We start from the raw sequence: 27,904 nt of genomic DNA, 5'->3' as shown, positions 1-27,904 counted from the left end.
GGTATAAAAAAAAATAGAGAAGAAATAATCTTTTATTTTTAAAAATTTTAAAATAATTTATATGACCGTGATAATTTTAAATTTAAAATTTGATCAGGTTGACATGGATATTTTTGGATTTTTCAATGATTTTTTTCATTGAAAAAGGCTGTCTGAGGTGGTGGTTTGTGTAAAAGGACAATAGGTGTGAGGGTGTAAATATAATTATCACTTTTATCAAACATGGGGGGTGTTTGTGATTCTTCGAACAATGAGTAGGTACTCATAATTATGCTAAACCTCATGAGAACTTATTGTAATTTACCTTTTTCCTTTTGAGTTGATAAGTATATACAGAAGATCATGTTCAACAGATCTTTATTTTTACTTTTTATTACTCGTCAGGAAGATTGCACTTGCGCGATGTATATCGATCAATATTTCTATAACTAATTTACTATCGTCAAGAATCAAATTATTCCAACTACATAAAAATCAATACACATATCATAATGCATGTTAAACTCTACTAAACATGTCCACAAGAATTCAAAACCCAAGAATCCTTATAACATATACCATAGGAACTCATTCTAATTCAAACATTTGTGGTTGGTTGTGTGTTACTATCTGAAAGTACACCCAACATTCCGGAATTCACATCTTTTTGCGTGGTTTTAGGGATGTAGAGTAATAAGCATTATTGATATTTTTACGAGGAATGCTTGTAACATCGGTGGATTTTTTGTTTTTCTTTTAACAACTTTACTAAGTTGAGAATTGAAATAGTGTTGTTTATTCCATCCCAAACAGCCCTCTTAATGATAGTAAAACTTAGGTCAAAATTGATCGAATTTTCCAAGAAAGAGGGGGTGGACTAACTTAGCTGCAGAGGTGGAATCAATGGGGTTGGTATGTAATTAACAAAAAGAGATGATGTCATATTGAGAAAGACGTAATTAAACATAAGAGTGATATAGACAAGTAACAAACAGACTTTGACAAAGTCCAGGAAAACGTCTCTTTTACCGTTTAACTACTAAGGTTGTATGTGTTGCATTCAGTCCATTGTTTGTATTGGATAACAACCTGTTCCTTTATGTTTCCATTTTCAATTGTTAATTTTTAAAATAACAATTAAATTGAAGATACATTTATTCGTACATATTCTCGTTGAAAATACATTGATTCGAGAGTGATGTGGTAAAAATTGGATGCAAGTGCGGTGGGGTGTGTGTAAGTTATACTGTATATTCTGCAAATATAGTTGTGTACGTATATACAGGACAGGACCCGGATAGAGAGAACATAACACCAAGACAAAGGGTTCAAGAAAAAGACTAGAAAACAACATCCCCAACCGACAATTGTCATTGCCTCTTCCTTCGCATGTTGCCCTCTTCTTTGCAACTGCTTTCGACATCCCTGGAAAATTGGTCGTGGAGAATGCAAATGGTTCAACCATTCCATTTCAAATGTCATAATCTATGTCCGAGCTATTCTGGGAAGTTGATGGTCTGACCAAGTTCCCCTGCTCGTCGTACAGATCAAGGTTGTCGCAAGGAGCGGGAAATATGGTCCCTATTACACGACCCTGAACAAACGCACACTGGAATATGTGCTTCTTTTTGTTTGTGATTCCGACCGACATGTCCCGGAATGTGACGTTCCTTACTGGGATTTCTGCACTCCCTTGAATTCGGACAGGCACACGAACTGCTTCGCCGTGTATTGAGGTGTAACTTATGTTCTCTAGTACTGGAAAAGCCTTGGGGTCGAAACCCCCATCTGGATGCTCATTGTAGTCTGTCTTGATGACAATTCCCACACGGACAGTATCAAATGTCAGGTTTCGATATGTTATGTCCCGAACATATCCTCCTCGTCCAGCAGCTGTCTTGATGCGGACAGCACGCCTTGAGTTCCATATGTGAATGTTCTCTATGGTGACGTTTGATACACCACCAGACATTTCACTGCCTATTGATATGCCCGCACTGCCATTCACGAAAAATTCATTTAAAATGAAGCCATCACGTGCTAATCTTTTAAAATTATAGGTGTTCATCTCATGTTCGTTGATGGATAATCATGCAAGTATACGAAAATATGGAATAGAAGCAATATCTCACCTCACATTGGAGCGTACAATGAGGTTTCTGATGAGTATGTTCTTTGACGGCTTTCCATAAGTGATCCCATACTGATCCCAACCACTTTTTATCGCAACACCATCATCTCCAACGCTTATGTAACAGTCCTCAATCACCATATCTTTACACGAATCTGTTTATAGCAACAACTTAAGTTAGCTCTTTACAGATATCCCAAGGAATGGATTATCAGATACTCATTACAGAAAAGCATAGTCAATCTCAATGTTTGGGGTAAATTGAAGAAACAAGTTGGATAGTGTCTTCACTAATTAAGGTTTTGGCTTCAAAATTATTCAATCCCCTTCAACAAGAAATCAAATTCTAAGAGTAAAAATCCAGAGGAAGCAGTCTTCTGGTAAAGTTGATTAGAAACATCATTAATGTGCCAACTTCCACTAAGAGGGTATTTGGGTGAGCTTATAAACTTTTTAAATCGTCTATAAGATGTTTTAGAGCTTATATGCTGTTACAAAATGTTTGGTAATTCTTTTAGAAAATGAGCTTATAAAATCCAAAAATAAGATGTCACGAGTTTACAAACTCCTCTAGAAAAAGTAAGACGTTGCCGACTTATTTAAAAAAATCTTAACAAGTTAATTGATTCTTTTTTCAAAATAAATTACAGATTTTCCATTAGTAACATATTATAAGCTCCATAATCTTATTTTATCCAACAATTCAAGAGCTTTTTTAAAATAAGATCTTAAATTTTGTAAGCTCCAAAAACATCATATAAAAAATTTCAAATAAGTTTAGCCAAAAACCCTCTAACTCCAATGTACTACACACCGAAATGGATGATGCAGTTTCTATAATAACTACATGCAACTGCATGATTATCCATCCAATTACCCCCATATAACTTCACAAGACAGTAAGTATAGAAGAAAACTTACCAGGATCTATTCCATCAGTATTTGGCGCTTGAAAGACAGGTGCAAGGATAGTTAGATTCTTTAGTGTCACATTCTCGCAGTCGTATGGATGAAGGGTCCAAAAAGGAGAATCACGTAATGTTATGTTAGATATCAAAATGTCACTGGACCACATAATCTGCACAAGTGGTCCTCTTGTATGATTAAGAAGCTTTTGTCGATACTTTTTCCACCATGTTTGGCCCTGGCCATTAATGGTCCCATTATGCCCTGTTATCAGGAATAACATACAGGTATCAACTGAAAGCGTTATACACACCAGATTCTTACCTAAGCCATAAATAGCTCCAAAAAAGTGAACAATACCAAAAGGTTCTTATCCTGAATCATAAATCAGTACCATTTACGGATCTCCGAATTTTACAAAACAGAGTATTGGTGATTATATCAACTACAAAATGATTAAGAACAAAGATCTGAGGCTATCTCTGCTCACTGAACATGGGCATCACTCCAAGATAAGTATATGTCCCAGGCATGTTTGACACTACAAGGAGCAAGCTTTTCAGAGTATCCATGCACGATAGGTGCTCACCATCTATATAACAATGTTATCCTCCAACAAAACTGAAGACATTCAATGAAGATGACAGAAAAGTACCATTATTATCTACTCATATTTCCACTTCTACACAGGGAACACCCACAAACCCCACGCCCCACCCTCTATGTATCTCTTCAACATGATAAAATGCTGACCTGTAATTACAACATCTTTGAGATGTTGCCCATGAATTAAACTTCCATATCTCGGTCCAGGATGCTCTCTACCATATCCATATGAAGGCAATGGAGGCATGAGGGGCCAATACTTTTCATCCTACAGAAAAAGTACAACAATAACATTGGCTATGAGATACTAAGTATTAAGACATATATGGACTGAACAATCTACCAGCAATGTTACAATGACATTCTGGATATGGAAAGATATTATGATAACATGTGAGTAGAGGAAGGTGTAACACTGTGCCTAAGAGCGAAGGTAACTTTACGACGTACGTGTGGAAAAGCCATGCTATGCAGCATATTGCTTATTGTGATGGATTTTTCTGATTATTCCTCTTGGCAAAGTATTTTAACAATATTTTTGCTAACATTACCCGAGCCTTGTATATTTCTCAGAGCAGATCTCACCATAATATATGGATTAATACATTATATTCTCCATCAATCTTATTATTTTGAGAACCTAAAATAATTGCTCACTGAATCACATAAACCTATCTTCACCCTTAAAGTATAGAAAATTGTTAATGCATTTAAAAAGACTATTATAAGACCAAAAGCAAAAGGTCAAGCCAACAGGCTTTTAGATGCAATGTTATACTCGTAAAAAGCAGCCCTGTGGCTGAGGAAAACTGAATGTTGGTCAAAGGAGCTTTTCAACAAAATGGATTTCAGAAAATTTTAAGTTGTTCAAGAGAATATTACTAAGTGGAGAATTTTGCCGTAGCGAGTGAGGCTGAAACAAATAGCTGGAATGATGATCCTTCAAACTGGAAGATACTACCTTCCAGTTTCACTGTAATATTTCACTAGTGCGGCAATTACCAATTACTTCCATGCACCATCATGTGGTCTAACTTTCCTTGGCCAACCACATACTAACAAAAGTTTTTAAAGGTGGCTCCAGGATCTTAGACATGGAATTTTGGGTTTGGGATGCAAGTGCCAGAAGTGGTGCCAGTAAAGTTTGAGGCTAATCTGGTACTTAAGTCAGGTTAAAAATCATTTTATGTGGATCAAGTACTTATATGCTGGCCTCCTAGTAATCCAATCTCCTCCACGGAGATCCATCTCCAAATTCCATAAAGAGATTCGTATCTCTTTGAATAAATTTTATCATGTGCTTCAAGGCAACCTTCTTTGCCAAGGTTATGGTCAGTAACTAAATGGACTTAGATATGCATAAATCATTGTCATTCTATAACTTCTTGTTTACCCATCCCAATTCTTAGCTAGGGGAGTGCATAGGTTGTTAAACTTTACTGAACTGTGTTGAAAATGTGAACTCGTTTATTGAACTGCATCAAAATCGAAATGTCAGTTTGTACAAATAACGAACGGAAAATTCAGTTCAGTATCCAAAACAAAGTTTCGAAAAATTTCAATATTCGATTGAGTCTGATATCGGCTTCAGTTAACCATACTACACGAAATACCAGAATTAATTAATTTGTATGTTTTTATATCTATTCTTTTCCTTTTAATTTTTCCTCAATTTCTTTTGCAAATTCTATAAACAGACTAACAGAGAGGTGAGCAAGAGCTGAGACATATATAATTCTTTCTTAGTTTGTTTTAGTTTTCAATTTTCACTTTAATCTTAAAATATTTACTTATTTTAACATAATTTTGCTGCTAATTTTATATTTTTGCATATTCGACTTGGTATATTTGCAAATCTTTTGGTTTTTCATCAACTGATGCATCAATATTAACTTTGGCCATTTATTATCTTTACGAGGATATCGTTGAAGTGAAATTGAAGACTGGTCATCAGATTCAACAGCTTTCATGTCTAAAAGTTAAAAAATGAATTATATATATATATATATATATGTTTTAAAAAAAATTGGTTTTCACAGTTTTGTTGAACCGAAATTACCAAAAAGAATTGGTAATCAACGAACCAAATCGAATATGTTGGTTCGTGGTATACCAAATGTTCAATTTATTGATACTCCAGTTCAGTAGTGAACGGCACTATTCTTAGCTATACTGAAAAGAGCGAGATTTGTTTTGCGTACAACCATTCGCCTTAACTTGTCTAGATGTTCTGATCCATAAAGTACTGTTGACTCTTTCCGGAGCATCATGAAGTTCAAGAAGGTTTTCCATCTCTTGGATGCATTATTCACAACTGTTCCATGAAAACTAGTCACCTACTTTCAAGCTACCTATTATGGGAGGTGTTACAAAAGTTACTCAGACTTTAAATTTATTACTCTAAGAAACTGCTATCCAGACAGTTTTTCATTCCAAACTTATATTTTATCATATCATTGAGGGTGAAACAATTCTAGATCCTTTTGCCACATTGCCTTCAAAAAGTAGTGGTGTTATATTATAGCATTATATAGGAGGGCAGTTCTGAGAAAGGAATTACATTTTAGCAAATGATACCTTTTTTTGCAGCATCCAAAACGGAAATAGGAGAACTAGTTTTGGACACAAGGAATTCATCTTCGAAAACCATTAGAAACTATATGGAAAATAAAGCAAACAGTAGTGATAAGATCCAACTTGAAATGAATTATCTCTTAAATGTTTAATCATTCAAGTAATGATATTTGAAGTTAGATTTAGAAAACAAATGACATGCCAAACAGGTAGAAAATAACACATAAAAGTTTAAATCATATTTAAAGCACATGCTTGATATGTAACTATTATAGAGAGGGATCAAATGAGAAGAGAGTTCATCACATTTTTCAGCCCTAAACCGAAGTTTAAGTTGTTTTTAGTATAAATGCTTTGAAATTCTAACTAGGTAGAAAAAGTTTTGGTGTTTGGGGGCTGAAAGAGACTAGCAAGATGCTTTTACATACAGCTCAATATAATTACAGGAATTACTCTAGACTTAGCGGGCCTAGTTGCCCCCCCCCCCCCCCTTGAAAGCATAATCTAGAGAGAGTATGCACCCTTCTGTGACTTATCCACTCAGAGGCACCAAAATTTCAACTTCCTCAGTTTCTTATCCTTGTCCGTTCTGTCTCACTAAAATAAAGTAAAACCTTCCATGTTTCTATCCAAGAAAGCATGCTAGTTTTCAATCATTGAAGATCTAACCCAGTGGTCTTGAGTCTTATAGTTGCACAGAATAACCAACTTCTTTGCATCATATTTACAACATTGCACTTGTATAATTGTCAATCATATCTGCAATTTCTTATGACTAAGTTCATCGAAACATGTCATAAGGTGCTATATTAGCATATGGTTTGTCTTTTAAAAAGGTTCAATTGATGGGTGAAAATCATACGAACTAAGTGTTGCAGATCTGTTCTACTAATATATTTTGTTTCTTGCCTCTGAGAGGCAAATCAAGCAAAAGGCATAATCAGCATAAAGAGAAGTACATATAGATGACCAATATTTCAGCTGTTCTATATGTTTTGGCTTCCATTATTAACCAAGCTTCTTATCCTTAAAGGAGTTTCTTCTTCGACTATGTTGGTGGGATTTTGTAATCTTGAGAGCTATCCAGTTACTAAAAGAAAGAATGGCAAATTATCCACATCCAAGTCAAATCTATGCGAGTTGTCATCTTGAGTAAAATATATCTTTATGGCTTACGCATTCAGATATTTTATCCATTTTTTTGAAGATTACAAGAGGAAAAGCCTTCTTATTATTTCTTTGTTTAATGATTCAGGCAGTGGCAACATTAGCTAATCATCTCTTTAAGAAGTTCGATCAGTCAAAGCACACAAACTTTCTGTGACTCGCGAATCTAACTCATTTATTCCCAAATTCTTAAGTTAAGCAGAAAGGAAAATAAATCTAGATCAAACAACGAACAAAGTTCAAATCTTTAGCAGAAAATAAATTGCTTCAAAAATAAAAGAAGCACTCACATCAATGCCGAGAATAACAGCACCCTCAGCAAGGAAAAGAGTCATGTGACTAGTGAGATTGAACGGTGCCGTAAGCCAATTCCCCGGAGGCACATTGAGCTGACCGCCACCTTTTTTCCCGAGCCTGGAAATCGCGATCACCGCCCTTTCAAACGCCTCCGTATTGAGAGTGACCCCATCACCCACCCCCCCAAAGTCCGTCAAGTTAAACGTGAAGGGTCGTAGCTTCGGGAGCTGCCGCAACGGCAATCCCCGGCGAAAAATCAACAGGCCAGCGGCGGTGCCGTCCCCTTGCCAGTACAACACAGTAAAGAAGAAGGCAAGACAGACAGCAGTCAAAAGGGTCTTATGGGTCGAGCAGAAAGTGGCGGACGGGACCCAACGGCGATGGTGGTGGTGGTGGTTGGACGGGGATAGCGACGCCCACCACCTCCGCCACCGGCATGACTGACTCGATGTGGGCGTTGACGTCTCCACCATCTAATCAAGTTGGTTTAGCTACTCCGCGTTCTGGGTTTTTGAGAGATTTAAGGTGGGGGGTAGTTGCAAAAGGGATTTCAAGGGTGCAAATTCTACGACGCAGCATATAATGGCGTGAATCAAGAAACAATACTCTGTTCCAAGAGGGTTTTCGACAAGAATTAGGAAAAGGCGCGGAGGGTAGAAGGTGGCGATCAATCAGAAAAAGGCTGTTCGATCTTTGTTGGAGAGATGGAGATGTTGAAGTACAGTGCAAGGGAAGTGAGATTCAAACTTCAGTTTTCCAATTGGATTTGGGGTGTAGGAGTTGGTTTTGGAGCAGGATGAGTGACAGCAGGTGGCATGAGGAGTTGGTGCTACTGCTCACCTTTCCTTTTTTCCTTTTCCTTTTGTTTTTGGGGGGATTTCACAAATTAATTCCAAATTAAAGAAATGGAGATAAATGTTCGTTGCTAAAATTGAATAGGAAATAAATTAAGCATCTGACAAATTAGGGATAGATACACCACTCTTGAATTAATTTATTCATTAGTTTAAATTTATCGAATTTATTAATATTAATAAAAAAATTAAATAAAAATATATATTTACTCTGAATTGACTTATTATAGGTTAAAATAATATTTTTTTTAACCAAACAACTCTTATAAAGGTGAAAATATTTCTCACATGCATTAGCTTAAGAAAATATATAAGGACAGATAGATTTATTTGACCTAAAATAAGATATCCAGGGGGTACATATGAATCTCATTCAATTTTTTTACTAATATCAGTAAATTCAATGAATTTTAGCTAACGAAATGATCTATTTGTTTGATGGAAATAAATGTTAGAAATATTATATCTAAATTTTCAAATCATAAGAAATATATATGTAATTACACTAAATTTTAGAGGAACGTGATACAATTATTCCTAGTATTTATTAAGACTCGTGACTTTAGGGTAACCGTCCTTGGTAAACAATATACGAGTTGACTAAAATACTCTTACATTACTTATATTATTCACAAATAAACAATCAATTATTTATTTAATTAATCACATCAATGATTTTCATTCATCTATATTTAAAATTAATTTATTTTCTTCAGTTTTGATCAAACGTAAATCCATTATTTTTTTTATATCTATTATCAAATTTATAGTATGTTATTAGTAGGAGTAGTTGTAGAGCATTTTAGGATTTAATATAATTTACTCTTAGAGTATTTTAAATGAGCAAATTATTCTTTTATGAAGAAAAAAAAATTTATTTCTCTGTATTTTAAAAAGTAGAACGATTTACTTTCCTATTTAATGGGATAAATTATTTTATTTTAAAAAATAAAAAAAGGTAGTTTGCTATTCTTTTTTCGTAGAAGTAGTTTCTATTACTGCTGTATGGAACCGACAATGCACACAATATGACATTTTATCAAAATTAATGTTACAGCTAAATGAAATCAACATGTTTAAAATTTGTTATAATTATGATTACCATCTCATTATTTAAAAATTATAAGTACCTTTTTAAATTTAACGACCGTCTAACAATTCACATATTCATCTAAAATTTGGGTGAACCAACAAAGTGTCTTGTTAGATTCATAATTAAAAATAAATAAAAAACAAACAGAGTAATGATATTGTTTTTATCTTTTTGTGGTATTTCCCCAACAACACCCCTAATACAAAACCAGTGTAACAATTAGGAAGTGGATTTCGTAGGTAGTGAAACAGGTAAGGACTCAAAGTCAGTTGATGTAGACAGCAAACATGAACAAAATGTGGTAAGAGCTGAACTCTGCCAAAACCAAAACCCCCAACAACTGTCTGAACAGTTGGCTGTGTTCTTAACATGATTCTCTCTCATTTTGTGAATTAGTTTAGCTACTACGCCTCAATTCCCTTTTTGTTCTGGGACTTCCACTTAGATGATTTTTTGCTGGACTTCTTCCTTTTTGTTCGCAATTACATTGTTTAGTTAGTTCAAATGATTTAATTCATAAAACATGCCAAGACCTACTATTTTATATTTGGGTTGTACCGACTCAATCCCAATCTGATTTGAACCTCAAGTATCTGCGGACTCATGATCACCACTGGTCATTTCTGAATTAATGTTCCACATTGAATCATACAACTCAAGATATTTATCGATACTAACACTCCATGCCCTTAGTACAACATTTGACACCCTAAACATTCTTATGACCCTTATATTCCTTTGTTTACGACATTGTTGATTTAAGTATCGAGGATTATAAGTAGAGTTTTTTCGTGTATTTTTTACAATTTATTATCTTGTAAGTTATGTTACAAGATTCTCAACCTATCTAAGTATATGTTTCTCATTTGGATTAGATCTTTGCGCTTACATTCGGATACACATCATGTGACTTCTCCAAAATGTATTTCCTACGTTACTGTAGATTATTGGAAGTTTTTTTGAAACACGTTCTGAAATATTTCTTTTACCAAATATATATTTTTTAACATAAAAAAAAAATGCAATCTTAGTCCTATAAATTAGGGGTGGTATTTTTTGGTTCAATTGATGTTTGTAATTTTAAAATTTTAACAATTTTAGTCATTTTCCCATCAAATTAGCCGAAAAATTGCATATGATCTATGACAATTAATTTTGGAATTTCGATAAAAAATGACTAAAATTATCATAATTTAATCGAATTACAAAATTCAACTTATGCAGACCTAAAAATGACACCCCGCTAAATTATATGACTAAAAATTACAATTTTTCTATATAAAAAAGACTTGTCAAAAAACACTTATTGGAAAAAAATCGAATCACTACGTATGTGGAATTCATGTCCACAATCTTGGACTATGAAATTACTTTTATAACCTAAATGACTATAGTTTAAATTTTGAAAAAAAATACTATACATTTGAGATGTTGAAGTGGATCACCTCAAACTCAAAATACAAATACAATCCACTATTCTAGGCCCAATACACTAGCTTCAAACTAGATCTCCATATCCAAACACGTGCCAGATTGAAATCCCATTGGCCCATTTCATTCAACCATACACAGGTTTCATGATTCCATCCACTCCCTTCCCGGATAAGCCATTGCTTGGCTCTTACCACCTTGCAAAATAAGCAAACTCCAAAGGTTGTCCAAATCCTCATTCATCCATGGCTTTAGCCGTTGCTGCATCTGCATTCTCAGCCTTGCCGAACAGGTCACAGAGTTATTACATTGTATTCCATCAGGTTTCTCAAATCTCAATTCATCATGTTAATGGTTTACTTCCTCTACTTGCCAGGGAATTACCAAGAAAGTCTGTCCCAGGAAAGATTGCTACATGTTTGCCTAAGCGAGGTTGTCTGAATGCTACAAAAGGCCCGTCCAGCGTCTGCGAGCCACTTCCTCCCGACCGGCCGCTATGGTTCCCTGGTAGTTCACCCCCTGAATGGCTTGATGGCAGGTAAATATACAACTCATTAATTGTTGAATCTTTATACACGTCAATGTGTATGTAGTAAGTGAAACAGAAGATGTAATAGGATTTCGGAATAGAAAATACACACTGCTTCTGCCTTAAATTCCTTTGTTACTTTACATCAGAATATTAAATCAATCTTTTCAATTGTTGCAGTCTTCCTGGAGATTTTGGCTTTGATCCACTTGGATTGGGTAATGTAATTCATGCAATAGCCTAATTAGGAGACACTGAACTTATTCATGATCATTCATAACTAACCAAAAGAATCAATGCATAGGGTCCGACCCGGAACTCCTAAAATGGTTTGCACAAGCTGAACTGATGCACGCTCGGTGGGCAATGCTTGCTGTTGCTGGAATTCTAATCCCGGAATGGCTAGAAAGCCTTGGATTCATCGAGAACTTCTCGTGGTATGATGCTGGTGCAAGAGAGTACTTTGCAGATCCAACAACGTTATTCGTGGTGCAGTTAGGCCTGATGGGGTGGGTTGAGGGGCGGAGATGGGCCGATATGATTAATCCCGGTTGCGTTGACATTGAGCCCACGTTTCCAAATAGGAAGAAGCCGAAGCCTGATGTAGGATACCCTGGGGGACTGTGGTTTGATCCCTTCATGTGGGGCAGAGGGTCGCCTGAGCCGGTTATGGTGTTGAGGACTAAAGAGATCAAGAATGGTAGACTTGCTATGCTAGCTTTCATTGGTTTTTGCTTCCAAGCCGTATACACGGGACAAGGCCCCATCGAGAATTTGATGGCGCACATTGCAGATCCTGGCCACTGCAACATTTTTTCGGTACAACTCTTTAACCTATGAGATCGTGTCTGTTTAATAAAAAAACGTCAACTTAACTCCGAACATGTTTCTTGATTTTCATAAGGGAAAAGTATTATTTTAATATGTTAAGTATGTCTAATTTTAATTTTAATTCGATAATTATGTCCATTTTTGTTTAGGTCCAATAACTTATGAAATTGCTTACTTTTAGTCGTCTGGTAAATTTTCGAACAATTTTACCCCTATGCAACTTTTGAAAGGTAGTTTTAGTCCATATGCACTCATAGGGGTAAAATTATCCGAAAATCCGTCAGACGACTAAAAGTACGCAATTTATAAGTTACTGGACCTAAACAAAAATGTACATAGTTATCGAACTAAAATTAAAATTAAGCATATTTAACGAACTAAAATAATACTTTTCCCTGTTTCATAAGGATGAAAACTAAGATGAAAGGATTGATGAAATGTTCTGCGTTGTTTCTCAGGCTTTCACATCGCAGTAACGCTGACAGTCTCTAGACGGGAATGAGGAATGGCCGAAGTGGTAAAGCTAAAATTATTGGATTGGTTGAGACAAAAATTCCTTGTACCTTCTCCTCGGAAGCAGTCTGATGTACATATGAAAGAGCAAGAAAAATCTCTGAATTCTTCTATATCACACTTGTTTTATGCCATTGTTCAGACATTATCATACATGCTGACATTAACATGATCATCTTCGATGTAAGATGAAAGACTCCATTTCAGAAAACCAGCGCAGACTGATGATTCAATATCATAGTATACATAGGAGATCAGGCCTCACTATTCAACTCGGAAGTATATGTTCTTTTGTTCTTGCCAAACTAATTATTGCATGAGCATCACTTCATTCACATTGTAGTATAAATACATTGACATTGAGATTCTGGGATTATGCAGAATGATATCTAGCCATGATTTACACTTACAAAAGTCTTCTGCCTCTGACAAGGTAAATCTCTTTCTACCTCAAAAACAGACGTTTGACACAAATTGCAGGATTTTCATCACACAAACCTGAAACCATCAAGACACGACAGCGAAACATACAAAACAACCAAAGTTTAAAAAAATGTAGGATCTATGTTTATTGTTCCACCCAAACTGTCTTAATTTTTCGTCATATCATTTGATTTACATATGTAAGGAGTTTTTGACAAGGAATCTTATATTAAACCTGAAAATTTCAGGAAAATTGTCCATCCATCATCATTAACGCTAACCAAAACCTGTTACCATCAAACTACATGTAAAATAAAAAAACCACAATCCTCACGCTAATGTTTCTTAAAACTTATAATTCTTTCAATTGACAGTTGATGAGCACAATGACACCGCAATTTGGAAGGAAACAAAGGCATCAATGGCAGCATATTCAATCTGAGCGAAACTAAGATTAAGAGAATGCCACTTGCTGAGCGTAACCCGCAACGGCTTCATCATCTCCTTCCCAAGAACTGTCGAAGCCATTTTCTTCAATCCGATGGGCTTGTACTCATCTTCGTCCTCTCCGTTGATAAGTTCATTTAGATCTGTAATATTTTTCACAGCCAAGCCATGAGAACGGAACAGTTTCCTGACGTCTTCTCTAACACCAACGCCATAGAATGTATGCTGAGGATCAGCCAAGAACTCGTGGAGAGAGGCTGGAATGCAGTCAGTGTGGAGAAGTTGGTAAATGAGGCACTGTTGGCCCACACAGATTTGAAGAATAGCGACGTCATGTTCCTGACCGCGGACAAAACTGGGACGCCACTCGGTGTCAAGACCGACAATAAGTTTGCAATGAGGACATCGGCAGTGCACACGACAAATGCGGGATATCCATTGATTGACATGAGCAGCTTTTTTGGCGACGGTGACATGAATGACTTCATCATGGAAAATGACAGAGTAGAAATTGGGAAGATCGCGATTCGCATTTGGCTGATGTGCTGAGATAGTACGGCGCAGAGGAATGATTGAGTAGTTTGAGGCGGAGTAGTTGCTACGACTCATGTTCGTGTGGAAGGGCTGAGAATCGTGTTGTTAGATCTGAAGAAAGGGTGGTAGGATATGTGGACGTGTGTGTACATATACATATATATATATATATAAAGAAGATTGAAGAAAGGGTGGTAGTGTATGTTTAGTCGGACTAGAACTCTTCTGGGAAAGTTCTGACTGTTCCCACATCACGTATCAGAGATGTCAAAGAGATGACAACTTTTCATGGAACGTTGTCAAAATGATTTGATCGAATAGGGACTTGAGATGGCGTTCATCCTTAGTTTTACCTCTAGCAAAAAAAATATATATTATTGATTATAATTTAATAGTTTTAAATTAAAAATTATGGTAAATAATTTTTAAGTAAAAATACAATTTTGGTCCATCTTTTCAAGAGCGGTGACAATTTTAGTTCAGGTCCAATTCAAAATAGTGAATCAGGACAATAATTTTCAAAAAATGACAATTTAAGAACAAAATGCCTAATTTTGTCGGAATTGTGCACATAATGCATACATGACCATATAATTTTGGCGATTTCTCCAAAATTCGACGAATTAGTTTATGCTGAAGTATTTTTTCAGTCGGTGCTTAAGTGGACTTTTAAAACACATCACCTTTGCCATGTAAGTACCAACTGAAAAGATACTTCCACGTAAGCTAATTCGTCGAATTTTAGAGAGATCCACAAATTTATGTGGTCGGGTACGCATCATGTGGGCAGTTCTAGCAAAATTAGGGCATTTAGTCTATAAATTATTATTCTTTTAAGAATTACTGTCCTCATTCACTATTTTAAATTAGAGCTGAACTAAAATTGCCATCGCCCTTAAGAAACAAGATCAAAATTATATTTTTTTTGAATTTTTTATTAACTATGATTTAATAAAATCAATGCAAAAATATAGATTTTTCACTAAAAAAAAATTATTTGTTACGACTAAGAGCCATGGTAAAAATATTTGTCAATATTTTAGTTCTCTTGTAATTACCACAACTAACAACCATTGCATGACTGTGATAAATAATTATTTGTTATAACTATTTTATTTTTAACTATAATAATTAAGCATAGTTGAATATTATATTTTTTTGTAATGTATGTTGATGCTCACACATTAATGTTTATCTTTTAAAAAAGAAGTAGCTAGTGCTCAAGGCAAGGGATAATTATATTATTAATAAAAAATAATTCAAATTTCGAGAACTCAGGGGTAGTATATGAGGTAATTAAAAACATGTCCGGGGTGCAATTGTCAATTTCGAGAACTCAGGGGTAGTATATGAGGTAATTAAAAACATGTCCGGGGTGCAATTGTCAATTTCGAGAACTCATGGGTAGAATGCCAATTATCCCATCTTTCAATTCATAGAAAACCTAAAATCTCTGCAAAACCCCTCTTTTGAAGATCAAGAGCACTCAGTGGGCAAACTAGCGGTTCTCACCGGAGAAATCAACAACACTCGGCAAGATGAGCGTGTACATGAGTCGGCTATTCCCGAGATCCAATTCAAGTTTTTTTCTACGCAGCGGACTCGCCTTGGAAGCCAAAGTTGTACGTTTGAGAGAAGAAATGTACCTCATAGACGCAGGGGTGGGCAGGCCCAGAATCGCCACGCAGGAAGAGCTCATCAAGCCCCCAGAAATTGCGGGCCCTGCCCGTCTCACGAACCGCGTCGGGTTCCTCAACCCATCGAATCGAGAATCGCCGGTGAAAAATCTCGTCTTGCAGCGATGCTTCGTTGATTTGGTAACCGGAGATTCTCGGATCAAGCAGCAGGCCGCTGCCCGGTTCGATGACATGGTGGGGCAGACTGAAGTTGGTGGTGGAGGTGAGCAGCCGCTCCTCCTCCCGCGGAGGTTTAGAAAACACCGCGCGTGGATGGAGCTGAAGAATAAGTGGAGGGCCAACGCGAAGGTGAAAGGTTTCGTAGCGGAGAAAGTGAGGGGAGGGTATTCGATTGCGATTGCAGGTTACCTTGCGTTTCTTCCATCTCGGCAGGCTTACAATCGGAAGATTACAAGTGACCGATTTATGATCGAGAGCGTGACCCCTAAGAATATTGTGGTTGCCAGAGCCGGATGATTGTTTGTTGATCGTACTGATGGGTGGTTTTCGGTAGAGTTTTACTTAATCCTCTGCTCTTAGAGTTGTTTTTGTTTGGGCTCAAAGTGGGTATTCTCTTTTTCTTCTATTTGAGCTTATGTTATCTACAAAATTGACTTCATTACTAGCTCTTGCCGGAACTGGATAGTTCATTGACATGCGCTATTTGATTGAGTTGATCGAAAATAGAAATGTGTTTGTACGCACACAATATTTATTGGTCTCTGAATTATGTTAAGAAGATGGAAATGACAAATTTTGAAACTAAAGCGCATCGCTTCTATTCTGTAGTTGTTCTTGAAGCGTGCAATGTTTGGTGACAACCGGTAAAAGTCGCATGTCTTGTATTAACTCTATGTGGTGGATTTATTTGATGATCATTTAGACTAATAAGGCACAACTATGTTGAGAGTCATCTGGAAAATTCTTGCTATTTTGAGGAGAAGAATACCTAACTTCAGAAGAGTAGACTTCTTGAAATCTGAAGATGCTGTAATTGCTGGTGGAGATTTTTCTGAGTTCTTGAAGTGAACTCAGAGAGAGTCTCCTGAATCTCAGTTTGCTCGGTATCTGCTGAAGATTATGAGCATAGTCTAGAGTAGTTGACTATCTTTATTTGCCCCGCTAACTGTCTGGCCAATAGTATGCTGCAATTGCTCTAGAGACTAAGAACCATGTGTTGCAGTCTCTGACCCTATCTCTATGAGCTATTTGACACTTGTCTCTATGATATTCATGGCTCTGATGCAAATTCAGGATTGGAGGATCAAATTATCACTTCACCTTTTATGTTTCCTATTATCAATCTCTAATCTACAACATGATAATAGATGGCTGCATGGAGCTTGTCTCCCTTGGTGAAAATGCCACTAGATACTTCTTATGGTCATTCTACATCACCAAGCTTTTTTTGTCTCCCTGGATCGTATTCAATATACTATGGAATCATGGATGTCAAATATGTCTGGATAACTGTGTTACATCCTACTTTGTTTCACTTTGTTATTTACATACTTCGGGTCATCATTAATTATCCTGGCATTATCCCATGTGACGTGTAATATGACATTGTCATTTTATCTCAGGGAGACTGAAAATTGCAGTTACCTTTAACATTGTTATGGTGGGGCATGCATTTATTCTGTTGTGATAGTAGAAGCTTGTATTATGGTCTTCCGTTGGCCTTGTGCTTTACTTAGTATCTTGGAACAGGACCAGCTTAGACTATCTCACCTAATTTTTCCAGATGAATTTTATTTCATTATAGGAAGCATGTTTGATTGCTATATAAAGGTATTACACCAGTTATCTTGGGGACAAAGTTCGCCTAATTTAGCTTTTCTTTCTACAGGCATTCCGCTGTAACCAAGAAATGCATGGATCAGGAGGAAAGCTCCAGAAAATATACCCGCCCGTCCGTCACATTTAATTCATCTTTGTTTACTTTGTTGGTTGGCCCTATTAAGTAGCTTTAGTTGTGTTTGTAGATTCGCTTCTGCCTGTTCTGCTAAGTTCCTAGCATCAGCTTTAGAGAATGGGCAATTGGTTCTCACTCTCTTTCTTTTCCTTTATAGATACTACAGCATGATAAAGGTTTGAGGCTTATTTGAAGCCCGACATTTTGGAACTGGCTTTAATTTTGTTGAACATGCTACATATAAGTAATAGCATTGGTATATCTTCTCATTGTTACCGCACAGAATTGATTGGAAAAGACAGTGAAAATTCATAGCAGGGCTCTCATAATCCATATAGGTTTATGATATTCTTTTCAAGAAAATTGCCAAAAAAAAAAAAATACTGCATATTAAGGAAAGGCAGGTTAAGCGAGAATATACTGCATATTGTTGCAGAGTTTTTGCGGTGATTTGAAAAAGATTGGCATCTAAGGCGAGAGTAAAGAGAGGGACAAATCGTAGTAGAAGAGCAGGAGGCTAGTTATGGCATGGATGATAAAGAAAAGGAAAGCAAGCCATTACAAGAACTGAGTATAGAAAAGAGGTTCAAGGGGAAACAGAGGAGGACAAAGTGAAGTTTCTCGTACCATAACACAATAACATGGACTTGATGCAGTTGAATGGTGCCTACTATGTTATAAACTAGTTTTACATATACTGCTTTTCCTTCTTAAAGACCAGCGTGTATAGAGCTTCAAGGGACTGCCCTTCTGCCAATTCACAAGAAACAAAAGAACATAAGCCTAGACATCCAATCAAAATCAGCACAAATAGGTACAATTGTGGCACACTGACTCTTCATGTTTCCTTGGCTTAATAAGAAGGTTTTGCAGTTATCCACATGTACCTTCTTTGCTTTTGATAGCTCAAGGCAAACAGTACATACAAGCACATGATGTAACGAAAAAGGTTATTGGATTCTCCAAGAGCCCTACATTTCACTTGGTTTAATGGTAATTCTGAAATTCCAGAGCAAGAAGCATGGAGGGATAACAATTGCAGAGACATCTTTTATTAACTACATAAAACCACCTCACCCTTTTCATAAGGGCTATGAAACCTTCAAGCACAAACACACACAGACAGAGAAATATATCTAACAGATGAGCCAAAAAAGACGTGATGAGGAAAAATGTTTTACTCAATTAGCAGATCAATCAACCAAGAACAGTACATTCTTCTTCCCATTTATTCCTCTATAAAAGATATACATCAACTGTCAGGAACATAAATTCCCTTAAGAGCACTCCCAGTTCCAGCCACGACCTCCAACAAGACAACCAATTACTCCATTTCCCTGCACAGATCAACCCCACAACACTACCAACAATCCAATCCAACCCACCCCAAAAAGAAAGTTAAAAACAGGGCCAACTATGCACAAGCTATCTGGGCTGCTGCCCAAGCTCTCAACTTTTCCCAAGAAAAACCCAACCAATTTACATAGTAGCATTGAGGGGCAAACAGTTGAAGATCCTGGAACAAGCATGCCTCAAGCGAGGATATATTTTAAATTATTGAAAAAGATCAATATAATTTTGAAAAAATTAATAGAATTGTGTTTAAATTATTGAAAAACACGGATAAAATAATATTATTTTTATTCACATTTTCCAGCTCGCAAAGAACATCCATTTGATTAAGTACTATAAGTGCATCATATATATAAATGTGTATTAAATATAAACTATTTCAATTTTGAATTTAAAAGGTTGATATTTCATTACATATTAGTAATATATCATGGGAAATTGGGAATAACATACAAGTTATCAATTTAGTATGAAATTATATTGGAAAAATCTAGGGACTCCTGTGATAATAGAAATATTCAAAAAATCTTCTATGAAAATTAAAGTCAATTACCCTCTTGTGATATAAAATAAAGTTCAAGAAAACCCCTCCGAAGTTGGGCCACACGCGCTTTGACTGCGAATTAAGTATGCAAGTACCTCTTTTTTGACATCTTTGCCATTCTCTCACATCTAATATATATAATATTATATATTTATTAATAATAAAATATTACCCATACAATAATTATTCAATTAAAATTTATTAATAATAAATATTATCTTATATAATAATTATTTAATTAAAACTTATTAATAATAAAATATTGTTTTATATAATAATTATTTAATTATTTATATAATAAAATATTATTATTTTAATTGAATTAATTAAAACTTAATTTATATTTTAAAAAAAAGGAAGAGCTTCGTCGCTGCTACTACAAAGGAGGGCGTGTCATCTCCCAACACAGCGAGGGCAGGGGTCTTTTTTTTTTTGGGTAAATGTAAGTTTCATTGATAAAACAAAATCGTACAGTACAACAGTGTTCAACTGGTGGTTCCCAAATTTTTGGGTCTGAAGATATTAGTTCTCAAGCTGATACTTTTGTAATAGTTTTGGTCCTACTATTAGATTGCCATTAGAATTAACGGGTGTAGCATTGGATGGGGAAAAAAACCTCCTTTTTCCTGCCTTGAAACGTGACTGCTTCAGTTGCATATTGATTCTCTTCCTAGAATGTTTCTAACAAAACACCGCCACTTGGATACCAAATCCAGTTTCCTAGATCATTGGCAATTAGACCCGTCCATCCGTAATGGGTCGGGTTCGGTCCAGAAAAATTGAATGCGGGGGCGGGCTCAAAATCCGCTTCTATTTAGTAATTTAATATCTATCTATATATATATATATATATCAATTTATATTGATAGAATAAATACTAACAAAATGTTATATTATTTTATTTGTTTATTATTAAATACTTGTTCAACAATAAATTAAAAATTTGTCCTACAATACTTGACAAGGATGAAGAAGTTATTAGTAACGTATAATTGCTATGAATTATTTGGATTATTTTATGTAATTGAACATAAATTTAAACTTTGATCCCATAAAAATTTTTGCGACTAATGATATATTTTAAACACTTATTCATGTAATTGAACATAAAATATATAACTTTAAATAACATATAATTTTGCTTTTATAAAATTATATGCATAATATATATAATTAAATAAATATTTTACTCTGTAAAATATAGTTGCAGATATTGAGATTCTAAATATCCCTACATCAAATAATTATAACAAAATGTCAATTTTGAAAAATGTTGAAAATCACTAAAAAGTTCATGGGAAATTTTGAAATAAACATATTCTAGGTGGGTAAATGAAAAAGTTCTAGAAACATTTTCGTCCAATCAATATCAAATTATCTTGTTAGTTGGATTTTTATTACCTTTCTTACTTGGTGGGCGAATGCCACTACAAGTTTACTTCCTAAGATATTAAGTTTATTTGTTTGCAATAGCTTCTATTTATACGGTGTTAATAAGTTGTAAGTTCAAGAATAATAAAAGTTGGGCGTTTTTGAAAAATAAAACTTAAACAAAGTATTTGAAAAAACAACTTAATTTTTATAATAAACAGTAAAATTTGATTGGGTAACTTTTGACTTGAATCAACTTAATTTTAATCAGTTGGAAAGCAAAAGTAGTAAAATAAAAACACCCTTTTCATCTTATTATAAGATAATAAGTATTTATTTTCAATATTTGCAGATACCCGCTTCACCCTTAACCCAATTATTCCCCTACGAAAAAATAATAGCAATTTATTCCCCTATGTTTTTTATGATGAAGCAATTTACCTCTTTATCTAAAGAAGTAAATTGCTTAATTTTGAAAAATACAGGGGGATAAATTACTGTATTTTTGAAAACATAGGGAAGTAAATTGTTATTTTTTTCATAAAAAATAATTTACTTATTTACAATATCACATTGAGCTTGATTACATTTTTTCCTATTAATTCCTGTACTAAATTGATTATCATGCCATAAATGTTCCATTATAACTTATTTAACATCTAATTAATTATTCAAATGTTGTATTAAGGAGAGGCGTGACGTTATTTCCCTTCAAAATCATATGTATACACATGTATATATATATATATATATATAGAGAGAGAGAGAGAGAGAGAGAGCATTTTCTCAAATCAATCAACAAAGCTACGGAATGTAAAGGACCACGCCAAAGTCTAAATCCCTTTAGGAAATTTCATTCTTCCACAGTTCCACTACACTTTTTTCGTCAAAATATTCCCCCAAAAAGCTATGATTAGGTACCCAATTTTCAAAAATCACTCAAACTCCTTAAAATATTGCTTTTAAACCTCTCAAAATTGATTGTCTTTTCGTTTTCATTTTTCAGTGGGAAATGTGTGTTCATCATTATAAGCTTTTGTGTGAAAATGAGAGGGAAAATTGCATTTTTAATTTTATGAATTAGACTTTTATTTTTAATATAATTTCATTTGTTATGATTTTCTCATATTGTAGATATTGTAAGTTAGATTTTCTCATTTTCAGTTTTCACATGACTTTTCCATCCAATAATTAATGAACAAGTCACGGGACCGATAGTCCAGCACGTATTTGAACTAGCAGCCCTGTGACTTCTCATTAGGGAGAAAAGTCACGTGAGAACTAAAATTCAGAAAAATGGGTTAAATTATAAAGTGTCCTAATATATAGGACCAAAAATATTTTTTTTCAAAATTAAAAATATATTTAAATTAATTGATGAGATTGAATGAGCAAGAAGCTCTCAAAGTAGTCATTCTTCTCACATAAGCATACACATTGATTCCCATTGACTGAAAAAGGTTCTTGCACTGCACATAGTCAAAGAAAACCTCGCCAAACCTTTTGAATTTCTCAACACATAGCACAAGCCACAAGCAAGATTCCTTTTACGACAACATACGTGGTCTATAAATTGGACATGTTACGATGGAAATCAAAGGGATATCTCTGTCGAGGTGTATATCGAGGACCGGAAAGCAACAAATGTGTGCAAAACTAGGCATGACGATGATGCCAATCGTGAGCAAAGTGTATTGTTCAGCTTCTGAGGTGGTTCTCGCGGTGAGGAGGCGGCCGAACGTGGCAAATGGCGGTGGCTTCGTGGTGGCAGATTACGGCCAAAGGGTTGTGTTCAGTGTTGATGGCTGTGGAGTTCTTGGCAGGAAAGAAGAGCTGATTCTCAGGGATGGGGAGGGAAATGCTTTGCTTCTCATCAGGCGAAAGGTACAATTAATTTTCGTTAGTATAACAATAAATAACCGTCCATCAACTATTTATATTCAGACATTTGCAAATAGTTTAAGAATAGTAAAATTTATGCAATAAAATGTGCCAAAAAATATTTTAGTAACATATGTGATTTTCACATGATTCCAATTTGTTTTCCGATATTAATATTTTGTGGTACGTGTCAGGGAGCGATAATTGAAGCACTAAGCATCACAAGGCAATGGAAAGGCTTCACATATGACTTCTTAGGATCTCACAAGCTTGTCTTTACCTTAAAAGAGCCCAACTACTCATGCTTCTTGAAGAACATTCCAATCAGGATCTCCATTGAATCGAAGGACTGCTGCACTTACGGAGACTTTGAGGTCCGTGGCGACTTCCCTGGACGTTCTTGCAGCATTGTCAACTCCAAGGGAGACATAGTAGCGCAGGTAAACCAATTCATTTCACACCCTCCTCTTACATCATGACTATGATCAATCATGCATCGACGATTACATTGAATTCATTTTTTTCAAAAAACGATAATTATATATCATTATATGTATCCTGTCGATGATTACATATCACTATATAAACGAACAAAAGCTTAGATACATGTCTGGCGCGATCAGAATCCATATTTCTAATTGCTGCAAAATTCTTATTATGGGAAACAGATTGGTGTCAAGAAAGAGATTGAGCGAGTGATGGCGAGCAGGGATCTGTACCATGTAGAAATAAAGGCTGGCATGGATCAAGCATTTGTTTTCGGGGTGATTGCTGTTCTTGACTATTTATATGATGGAACAACCCGATGCTGACAGAAGGAAACACATATCATATATGTAAATAATTGATTATTTGTTATTGCAATAAATATATTTAGGATTTGTTTTGTACATTCTAGATAAGTAGGAAATCTTACATTTGTTCCTTTCTGATCTCCTTTTGGAGTATGAATTAATTGATTGGTGTGAAGATTTGTTTCTTAATATGTTCGGACAAGTTTGTATACTATTGTAATTACATATGTAATATTATTGTTTGTTCAATGTTTGGATATACATAAACTGGTAGTTGATTTTACTTAGCCACGCAACTCACTTCTCCTTTCGCCCTTTTATTTCATGTGCACGTATGTATCAAGTCAATTATATTTTTTACGCATTAATTAATATCATGAACTACAATTATTATACATTTATTCCACTCTCAAATACGTACATAGAATCATTATTTTTTTTTTTTGCACAAAAACGACCAATTAAATTATATAATATGTCTATCTATTAAAATCCTGTCAAATATGTCAGCAATTTCATAATAAAGCAACAATTATTGTGTCTATAGAAAAATAATAAATTATAAATTACTATATAAATAGACAGATACTCATATAAATGAGATTTGAATATAGTTGATGGAATAAATAAAAATTTATTCATAATGAATAAAAATATAAGAATTATGATTGATATTATTTGTCTTAGTTCAAAAATTTTAAAAAGAAAAGTAAGGAAAAATATATTTTTAAAGATCCACCACTTCTTTTGTTTGAACTTTGAAACAAGTAACTACGATTGCTCCAATCATTGCTATATATAAATCATACTTTTTCTCAATGATTAGGGTACGTAGTAAAGTGTGGAATTTTATATCAGAGAGCACAATTATAAATACGACTAATTACATTTAAATCCTCTTTTAAAATGTTAAATTATATATTTTTTGAAAAAAAATTAAAATCGTACTTACGGCCCAGTTTACCTCTTTTTGTTAGGGTTTGAATGAAAAATATTGACATAAGCAAAAAAAAAAATTATGTAAAATTTTGTTTTGTCAATCATTTAATATTTTCATGTATATTTTTGTACTTATAAAGAGATAAATATAATATATATATGGAGTGATGTTAATATTATTATATTTTTTCTTTTATAAATACAAAATTATTAAAATATTGAATAAGGGATAAAATTAAAAATTTATTCAATTATTTTTACATCAATATTTTTCGTCCAAATCCTAATAAAATAAGGATAGGTGTAAATAATGAAATTTTGAAAGGGTTATAAATATAAATTCAAAACTTCTTTAGTGGAAAATATAATTCATATTTTTCAAAAGGAGTTTAAATGTAATTAATTTTTATAAATATTTCGATGGAGTGATAATTATAAAAATAAAAATCCTTAAAATGTTTAACAAAATCAATAAGCCCAAGTCCATGAAGAAAGAAATGAGGCGACGTCTTCCTTCTCCGCACCATATAATGATATTTCATATTAATTATTAATTATTTTATTTTGAAAAATTATACATATAATATATTTTTTATATTAATTAAAATTGACGATGAAACATATAACTTAAAATTGAAAATACAAACCGTATGTTACAACTTACAATACGAAGATATCTTGAAAGACAAAAAAAGTAAAGGGAGCAAAAAGAGTGTGGGAGAGGAGAGAATCAAGAACAAGCACATGAATTATTGGTTTCAGCAGCGACGAAAGAATCCTCGCCCTCGCTAAAATCCTCACTCCTAAATACAAAGTACCCAACCGTCAATCCCAACACTACGGCCAACAATACCCCGCCGTTGTACGACATGATGGCCAGCATAATCAGGTACCCGATCCCCGAGTTTAATCCGAACAGCGCCGCTAACCCAAGCCTGATCTTCCAATTCCGGCCGAGTTTCGGGACGATCAGCGGCGTGTTCAGTGAAGGAGGAGATGGATTCGCGGCGGATTTGAGGTGGAGGCGCATAGCTTCAAGGCGCTGGTAGAATACGGCGACGAGGAAGCAGATGAGCAAGGCGAGGGCGTAAGTGGGCCAGGATTTGGTGTTCCATGAGTCGAACAGGAGGGTAACTTGGTTGCTCCAGTGAAGAGTCGTATGCATCATCTTTGCTTCAGAGGAGAATTAGGGTGTGGGATGGATGGAAGGGATGCGTGGTTTCAAAGTCAGAAATGGGAAGGGAGAGAGAGAGAGAGAGGGGTAAAGTAGATATATTTTTATGTAGGATGCTTTATGTGTGCGCACAATTCTTTACAATAAAACTGTTCATATATTTTTATTATTTAACTTTAAGGATACAAAACATACTTAAAAGTATATACAACAACAACATTTTCATTTAAATATGGGATTTGTAAGTAAATATGAGTAGGCGAAGATAGTTAATAGTAACATAATATTGGAGAGAGAAAAAAAAATTGATAAAAAACCTCCCAAAAAGTGGTTGTGCAATACTATAACATTGAATTCTCCACTCTTCAATTATATATAGCATAGATATATACTTTTTAAATTTTAAATTATTGAAAATATGAGTTTACATTATACTAAAATATCGATTTTTATTTACTTTGGTGGTAATTTTGATTGATTATAGATTGGGAGTGTCAAATTATTTGTCGATGGTTCATTAAGAATTATTATTGTTATTAATTGATGTTCGTAAAGTGATATTAATACCATTGATTTACTAAATAAAAATTAAGTTTAGGAGGTTGAGAATATAGAGTTATTCATGAAATATTTATGTAATTAGAACCCGATAACCATCTCCAATTCTTTCTTTTAATCAGAAAACAGGTTTATATATGTATCTTTAGTATTTGTGTTGTATTCTATTCGGTGCAAACCCAAATAAGTATAGACTAGTGATGACTAATCGATCATTTTTAGATATGTAGTTCACGTAAATTGTAAAGCTCTAAAATTTATGAGTATTGAATCGTAATACTCAAGATACAATTTTACTATCAATCACTTTCTTACGAGATAGCTTCATTATCGTTTTTATATGACATTACTGATTTAAACACTAAAGAACAATCGCCAAGATCTTCCCATTTTTTTTATTATTCTGTCTTGTTTTATAGGTCACGTTTTTTAAAAGCTCAAACTTACCTAAGCTTATTTGGTGGGATAATTACATTTACACCCCTAGATTACAATCTATTTATACAAACCACCCTTTCTTTTGCATAATTATGGAAACTACCACTGACAGCCAAAAAATATGAGTAGTTTGTGTAATTATGCTAATATTTTTAGGTGTGTGTGTGTGTAATTTTTAAAAAAAGTAAGGAGTGGTTTGTATAAATGATAACAATATTTTGATGGGTGTATATGTAATTATCTAAAAAATAAAAATAATTTAAGTAAATAAATTATAAATCAAGAGGTATAAATGTAATTATACATGTTTAATTTTTTTCCTTGTTGGGAACTAAGCACCAACAAATTATCCTAAATCAACACACATGATTAAGGATAAGACTGTAACGTGCAAAATGCAGAGCCACTCCTTTGTCCGGAAGTATCAAAGTCCCAAAAATCGCTATTGCAGCAAGTTGCTATTTAGCAGAATACTACAATACAATGGCTTAATAATTATAAAAAAAATTAATATCGAATTAATTAACAAATAAAATCATTGTTATTAATTAATATGTTCCTTAAATATAAATTTATTTTTTTTATTTAAGATACATACAAATGGAATTAGCGTGTTCGTATAAGACTTTGGAACGATGGATTTATTTAGATAAATGCATAATAAGTTTCGAATTAATTCCGTATGCAGTACGGTAATATTTCTAAATAAGTCAACGGCTTCTGGTTGAACAAAGAAGTAACATATACATACTATTATAAAAGTAAATCGACACCTATATGTAGGATTAAAACTTACGACCTTTTAGTTATGAAACCACAATTTTACCCTCCAGACAAAGAATTATTAGTATGAACAAGACTTCTAATCATTCATTTATTCCTCGCAATTAAGAAAAAAATCAAAATTATAAGAAATTAGTGCATTTGGCCAAAATAGCTGAATTGT

General features: G+C 34.2%; 6 protein-coding genes across 7 annotated transcripts; 3 read left to right on the top strand and 3 right to left on the bottom strand.

Moving 5' to 3' along the window:
- Positions 1 to 1,210: 1,210 nt before the first annotated feature.
- LOC105173704 (putative polygalacturonase) lies at positions 1,211 to 8,503 on the bottom strand. The gene is made up of 5 exons (XM_011095561.3): positions 7,654 to 8,503; positions 3,770 to 3,890; positions 3,032 to 3,280; positions 2,112 to 2,265; positions 1,211 to 1,976 (listed from the first exon to the last, which is right to left on the bottom strand). Exons 1-5 carry the CDS (start codon positions 8,131 to 8,133, stop codon positions 1,451 to 1,453), a joined length of 1,530 nt encoding a protein of 509 aa, XP_011093863.1. The 5' UTR covers positions 8,134 to 8,503; the 3' UTR covers positions 1,211 to 1,450.
- Positions 8,504 to 11,167: 2,664 nt separating this feature from the next.
- On the top strand, positions 11,168 to 13,178 carry LHCA6 (PSI type II chlorophyll a/b-binding protein (Lhca2*1)). The gene is made up of 5 exons (XM_011095560.3): positions 11,168 to 11,330; positions 11,415 to 11,576; positions 11,748 to 11,785; positions 11,872 to 12,386; positions 12,857 to 13,178. The coding sequence occupies exons 1-5, from the start codon at positions 11,284 to 11,286 to the stop codon at positions 12,872 to 12,874; spliced, it is 780 nt and encodes a 259-aa protein (XP_011093862.1). The 5' UTR covers positions 11,168 to 11,283; the 3' UTR covers positions 12,875 to 13,178.
- A 519-nt stretch (positions 13,179 to 13,697) lies between these two features.
- LOC105173833 (3'-5' exonuclease-like) lies at positions 13,698 to 14,645 on the bottom strand. The gene has a single exon (XM_011095713.3). It carries the CDS (start codon positions 14,388 to 14,390, stop codon positions 13,698 to 13,700), a length of 693 nt encoding a protein of 230 aa, XP_011094015.1. The 5' UTR covers positions 14,391 to 14,645.
- Positions 14,646 to 15,758: 1,113 nt separating this feature from the next.
- LOC110012844 (small ribosomal subunit protein bS1m) lies at positions 15,759 to 18,167 on the top strand. Of its 2 annotated transcripts, none has more exons than XR_002288064.2 (2): positions 15,759 to 16,554; positions 17,841 to 18,167. XR_002288064.2 is itself a non-coding variant. In XM_020697952.2 (2 exons), exon 1 carries the CDS (start codon positions 15,854 to 15,856, stop codon positions 16,466 to 16,468), a length of 615 nt encoding a protein of 204 aa, XP_020553611.1. In that variant the 5' UTR covers positions 15,762 to 15,853; the 3' UTR covers positions 16,469 to 16,501; positions 17,841 to 18,167. The 2 variants fall into 2 exon arrangements, 1 of the variants encoding a protein (XP_020553611.1); XM_020697952.2 differs by having other exon boundaries at positions 15,762 to 16,501.
- A 4,568-nt stretch (positions 18,168 to 22,735) lies between these two features.
- Positions 22,736 to 24,136, top strand: LOC105173702 (protein LURP-one-related 6). Its single transcript, XM_011095559.3, has 3 exons — positions 22,736 to 23,058; positions 23,250 to 23,495; positions 23,724 to 24,136. Exons 1-3 carry the CDS (start codon positions 22,762 to 22,764, stop codon positions 23,865 to 23,867), a joined length of 687 nt encoding a protein of 228 aa, XP_011093861.2. The 5' UTR covers positions 22,736 to 22,761; the 3' UTR covers positions 23,868 to 24,136.
- A 1,382-nt stretch (positions 24,137 to 25,518) lies between these two features.
- LOC105173701 (copper transporter 5.1-like) lies at positions 25,519 to 25,956 on the bottom strand. Its single transcript, XM_011095558.3, has one exon. It carries the CDS (start codon positions 25,954 to 25,956, stop codon positions 25,519 to 25,521), a length of 438 nt encoding a protein of 145 aa, XP_011093860.1.
- Positions 25,957 to 27,904: the final 1,948 nt, after the last annotated feature.

Source organism: Sesamum indicum, linkage group LG11 (genome assembly GCF_026168435.1).
Source record: "Sesamum indicum cultivar Baizhima isolate 11 linkage group LG11, ASM2616843v1, whole genome shotgun sequence".
Lineage (NCBI taxonomy): Eukaryota > Viridiplantae > Streptophyta > Magnoliopsida > Lamiales > Pedaliaceae > Sesamum > Sesamum indicum.
The sequence above is the reverse complement of the archived record's forward strand: the minus strand, read 5'-3'. Positions and strand labels throughout refer to the sequence as shown.

What these genes read in the sequence shown, in the direction of transcription:
- LOC105173833 (XM_011095713.3), bottom strand. Translation starts at nt 14,390, where the DNA reads ATGAGTCGTAGCAACTACTCCGCCTCAAACTACTCAATCATTCCTCTG.
- LOC105173701 (XM_011095558.3), bottom strand. Translation starts at nt 25,956, where the DNA reads ATGATGCATACGACTCTTCACTGGAGCAACCAAGTTACCCTCCTGTTC.
- LOC110012844 (XM_020697952.2), top strand. Translation starts at nt 15,854, where the DNA reads ATGAGCGTGTACATGAGTCGGCTATTCCCGAGATCCAATTCAAGTTTT.
- LHCA6 (XM_011095560.3), top strand. Translation starts at nt 11,284, where the DNA reads ATGGCTTTAGCCGTTGCTGCATCTGCATTCTCAGCCTTGCCGAACAG. An exon ending in CCTGAATGGCTTGATGGCAG is followed by an intron (nt 11,577 to 11,747) that starts GTAAATATACAA and finishes CAATTGTTGCAG; the next exon opens with TCTTCCTGGAGATTTTGGCT. An exon ending in CTTTGATCCACTTGGATTGG is followed by an intron (nt 11,786 to 11,871) that starts GTAATGTAATTC and finishes ATCAATGCATAG; the next exon opens with GGTCCGACCCGGAACTCCTA.
- LOC105173702 (XM_011095559.3), top strand. Translation starts at nt 22,762, where the DNA reads ATGGAAATCAAAGGGATATCTCTGTCGAGGTGTATATCGAGGACCGGA. An exon ending in TGCTTCTCATCAGGCGAAAG is followed by an intron (nt 23,059 to 23,249) that starts GTACAATTAATT and finishes GGTACGTGTCAG; the next exon opens with GGAGCGATAATTGAAGCACT. An exon ending in AGGGAGACATAGTAGCGCAG is followed by an intron (nt 23,496 to 23,723) that starts GTAAACCAATTC and finishes TATGGGAAACAG; the next exon opens with ATTGGTGTCAAGAAAGAGAT.
- LOC105173704 (XM_011095561.3), bottom strand. Translation starts at nt 8,133, where the DNA reads ATGGTGGAGACGTCAACGCCCACATCGAGTCAGTCATGCCGGTGGCGG. An exon ending in CAAAGATGTTGTAATTACAG is followed by an intron (nt 3,281 to 3,769) that starts GTCAGCATTTTA and finishes TCCTGATAACAG; the next exon opens with GGCATAATGGGACCATTAAT. An exon ending in TACTGATGGAATAGATCCTG is followed by an intron (nt 2,266 to 3,031) that starts GTAAGTTTTCTT and finishes TGCTATAAACAG; the next exon opens with ATTCGTGTAAAGATATGGTG.